The sequence below is a fragment of the Perna viridis genome, chromosome 12 (assembly GCF_037379345.1).
Source record: "Perna viridis isolate PV_CMFRI_1.1 ecotype Kerala chromosome 12, ASM3737934v1, whole genome shotgun sequence".
NCBI classification, from domain to species: Eukaryota; Metazoa; Mollusca; class Bivalvia; order Mytilida; family Mytilidae; genus Perna; species Perna viridis.
The window spans coordinates 38,041,473-38,046,245 of NC_142456.1; the positions used below are offsets into that span (position 1 = coordinate 38,041,473).

At 33.7% G+C, this 4,773-nt stretch overlaps 1 protein-coding gene across 2 annotated transcripts; it reads right to left on the reverse strand.

The window, feature by feature from the left end:
• Nucleotides 1-951: 951 nt before the first annotated feature.
• LOC148602217 (uncharacterized) lies at nt 952-4,416 on the reverse strand. 2 transcript variants are annotated; one of them, XM_088556375.1, is made up of 2 exons: nt 4,289-4,416; nt 952-1,668 (listed from the first exon to the last, which is right to left on the reverse strand). In XM_088556375.1, exon 2 carries the CDS (start codon nt 1,665-1,667, stop codon nt 1,041-1,043), a length of 627 nt encoding a protein of 208 aa, XP_088412501.1. In that variant the 5' UTR covers nt 1,668; nt 4,289-4,416; the 3' UTR covers nt 952-1,040. The 2 variants fall into 2 exon arrangements, with proteins under 2 accessions (XP_088412501.1, XP_088412502.1); XM_088556376.1 differs by having other exon boundaries at nt 4,283-4,345.
• Nucleotides 4,417-4,773: the final 357 nt, after the last annotated feature.

The window sequence follows — 4,773 nt, forward strand, 5'->3', positions numbered from 1 at the left end:
ATAGCAGTGCCGGTCTACCGCGGTGTTGCCATAGATGTCACAGCGTTACGAGTTCGAGCCCGCGGAGGGAACAACCAAAAATTTGCATCGCAAAGTTGACAGTTGTAACATCGATAGGAATTTTTCAGAACTTTCTATACGTTTACATATCTTCCCTGTATCAATTTGATCCGATGGAGCAGTGTAGCGAATAGAGTCGTCACATTCTGAGACGTTTGTATAATATTGATTTGTTGTCACATGCATCATTAATTTGATCCTCTATCCTACATCTAGGACGCTGGACGTAGTGCAGGCGGTATTGCCATAGATGTCACAGCGGTACGAGTTCGAGTCCCGCACAGGGAACGGCAAAAAAAGACAATATTAATTCTTTCCACTTTTACATAACTGCTTTGAAGTGTAAATACTGCAGGTAATGCAAGTATGATTTTTCTGTATTTGTCTTTCCAGAAAGCAACTTTCATGGCAAGCAGTCAAGATTAACAGAGCCGTAACCCCCGGTTTTGTTATGAAAACTAAGACAAAATTACCTTAGGATTAATGACCCAAATTAATGAATAATTGAACTCATTTAGGCGAAAGAATGGTACCCCTACCCTACAAATTGTCCCCAATCTGAAAGAAAATAATCGATCGTTTATTGCATATAAATACTTTACACAGTGTCTTTCTGGCATTTATTATGAAGATATTTATGTATCAATCATATTGTCCAGCATAGCTTATTAATGATTTCTCTGCATAAATATCCCAGAGACGACAAAATAAAAAAGAGGGAATTTCAGAAATTATTACTCATTTTATCTGTAATTTTTTTTTATTGATTGTATCAGATATCATAGTTTCAGCATAATTTTATTTTGTTATTTATTCTTGCGGGATGTATAATATTCCGGCAAGCTACAAACTCTGGTTGCATTCCATATGAAATTGAGTAAATGTCAAGACTAAATTTCGAAATGTTTATTATTAAATTGAAAAAAAATATATTGCATATATGATAGTCAAATAAAACAATAAAGATAGAGCATGTTGACCTATCCAATATAATCGATGTCACTGCATGTCCTTGCAGTGTTGAATGTACCTGTTGGGCATGGCGAATTAGGCAGGTTGAGATTACTACATTGTTTATAAATAATTGTGGCAAGCAATTCTTCATAGAACTTTACTTGTTTCTTGTTGTAATCTCGGCATGGATGTGGATTTCCTGTGTATGTACAGTCATTTTGGTTTTTCTTTGTACACTCTCCTTTTTTCTTCTGATTTCCTTTCCTTGAAGAAATTGATTTTGAACATACTACTCGGAAGGGTCTTGGACCGGCCCCATGTCCTCCTCCTTCGTATCCTCTGCAGTTACAATTCGTGATCGCCTTATTCACCTGAATTTTCCCTGCTCTTTTACCCCTCCCCCATCTGCTGCTCCTGGATTGACAGTTGCATCTGCTGCTCGTTTGATCCCAGCAACAACTTGGTCGTGCTATGCACTGCTGCCGTCTACCACGAGATTGACTGGGTCTTCCATGTCTTCTTGATGATACAGACGGCCTTCGCCTTACACTGGTTTGGGTTCTTCTCCATACACTGAAATTGGTTCGTCGTGTTCCCCATGATTTGCAATATGTTACGATGCAAAGTATTACCAGAACGATAACTACCTTCATTCTGCAAAATTAATCAAACACGAGAATTATTGGAAATTTCATTCTGTAGAATCTTGATAATACTACAACTAATAATAATGTAGACGATAATACTAATAATAACAATAATAATACTAATAATTATAAAAAGTCATGATTAATCTTGCTAACAATAACAACTGTGTGTAACACATATAAAATAGAAATAGCGTAAGAAAGACACAAGGTAACGTGTTACTTTCATTTTTAAAATCTGTTTTGTAAGGGTGGCTCTAAATTCAATTTCTAATGGTCAGTCCATATTGTACTGCAATTTTGATTTTGAGAAGAGGTCAGGTCCTGCCAACAAAACATTACATGAAATAACTTATTCATGATTGTTGTTCATGGCTGTGTAAATTGTAAATAATGCATTGGAAGTATTTGAAATGGTGTTCTCCCCACTTAAAAAAAGAGACATTCATCAATAACGTACATGTAATTGTCACAAACTTTTAAATTAGTGATAACAAATTCAGGCTTTTAAAGCATGTTAGAATTCAGTAATTATTTGTCACATTCTGGCAAGTTTGTAAGCGTACGCTTATTGGAAGTTCTCTTCATTGCTCATGATGTGTGTAAAACATTTCAGGGAAGAGGTAATACCCGACAACAGCAAGATTTCAAACAGAGGCAGCGAAAAATCCTGATACTATTTTGTTGTGTGTAAAAAAAAACGCCCTCACACAAAATTGTGATTTTGAGAACTACATGTAATTAGCTTCTCCGGTTCAAACGTGACGTTGCGTACCGTATTGGTGATATAATCGGTAACAATATTTATAAACTTGATGATTAAATTTACAAGATGTTGTTGCCTAGTTCAAAATATGTGTGGTTGGGAGTTAATATTTTATCAGAACAAATTATTGTGGGGTTTAGTGACAGGGGAAAATGCATCACACTTTGTACTCCGATATGTTTATCCGGCGCACATTTCGATCATTTTGGGTGGTCCAAGCTATAAATGTACAGACAAACTGTCGGTGAAAAAAGTACACGTACAATGTAAGTCTATCGAATCAATATAATCTGCCCTAACCGAACACTGAATAATACGAAAACATGTCTTAATTATACACATGTACATTTTCGAGCTCGTCCAAAATATTTAAACTTTGGATAACCGAAAACTTTAAATCGTACAAATTTTTAAGTCCATAAGGGGTTGGTTTAGACAGGTAATTAAAATATTTTTGCCAAAGACAGTTTCCATAGAAAATGTTTTATATAAAACTGTTATCATAGGTTTTGAACAAACATGGGCTTTCTGTGTACTACATGTAGGCTTATCGTCATGCATGTATAACGCCAAACGGTCTGATATTATTTATAAAAGAGTTATATCATACCAAATGATTTATGGACTTTAGTGACATTGAAACATGTGTTGGTGTTAAAACATATGATTAACATAAAACATTTATAAATGTCTGGTCTTTCACATAGCTTATACAACTGTATCCTCTCAATCCATATAAGTCCTCGAGCAAGTTGTAATGATCTCTTTGAGTTGTTTAATATGGCATGGGGTATAAAAAAAAATAGTTTTCCAATTGTCATTGGGAAAAGAGGAAAGTACTTTGAAAAATTATGTTCAGTGACATGTTATTACATGAAACATTATGACATAACTAAATTTGAAAAAACAAGATTGCCCGCCCCCTCTCAAACGATTTAGTCATCAATAAAACACGATTGAGCTTGCGAATACAATAATTATTATTCGAGGGATGTTATTTCCAAATACTTGGGCAGTTATACTTATATATAAAATGTTTTTTTGACATTGATGACGTCATGATTTTGAATTTATATAATTTACTCAATGCAATATTATACAGTTATTAAATGGGTTGGATGCAGTAGACCAGAATATTTGTCCTGAGGTACTGAGAATGATCAAGTGTTCTATTGCGCTCGGCCGTTGGCCTCGTGCAAAAGAACACTTGATCATTCTCAGTACCTCAGGAAAATTATTCTGGTCTATTGCATCCAACCCATTTAATAACTGTTTTATTACCTAATTTGTCTATGAGATGTAATAAAGAATGGAAATGGGGAATATGTCAAAGAGACAACCATTCGACCAGGAATAGGAAATTAACCGCTCCATGTTTACGAATTGGCAGACGAGATTCACATCTACGTTTTTACACACGGGTTTTTTGTGTGTAAATTCCAATTCAATGAAGCGCTTAAAAAAGTTCAACCAGTCAAAAGGCTTAGATAAAGGTCATTATGGGGTCAGTGCAATAGACTCCTTAATTGCACCGTGCAATAGTACATCGACAGTGCAATAGATCGCTCTGTCCTGAATAAATTTTGAAAATAGAGAAAAATATGAGTATATTTAATAAACGAGATAAAACCGTATAATTAGGTAATATAAGAATATATAGCATGCTTAGTTTACCTTGCTTTCTCTCAAAAAATATTTTGCTATACATATATAAACAATATCACAAAAATATCGATGAAAAAGTTCAATTGTTACAAGATGGTAGGATGTTGCTGTAATACTGCAATTGTCGTTCAAAAATGATAAGTTGATGATGGTATACTATTTCTTTTGATTAAAGAAAAATAAAACATACATGTACCTTGTTAAACATTGAACCTCTTGATTGAGCCTCTAACAAACAATATCGACCTTTATATATCGCATGATCTCAAGTGGGTAGCAGTTGTTGTTTTCCCATAGTAAATGACTCAATTGTATATTTCTAAGAAATATTCATTTGACAAAAACGGATATGTAGTACTTAAGTAATATTATATGAATAGAACCTGGTTTTTGTATAGTTTTCTTTTTTATTAACAACTTCGGAAAGAAAAGTACAAAGTACAAGTATTTATAGTTGGCACAGTATTGCTATCATTGACATTGTAAAAAGTACTTCATATATTAAATCAGAAATAGTTAAACTATGTAATTGATTGATTGATTGCAATTGGTTGATTATAGTGTTACGTCTATTACATGCCTTATGTTTCAGGACAAATTCTTTGACTGATTAAGTTATGGGTCCTCACAAAATAATAAATTGCGATTAAGAATAATGTTTTAAACTATTTTTATTAAAAC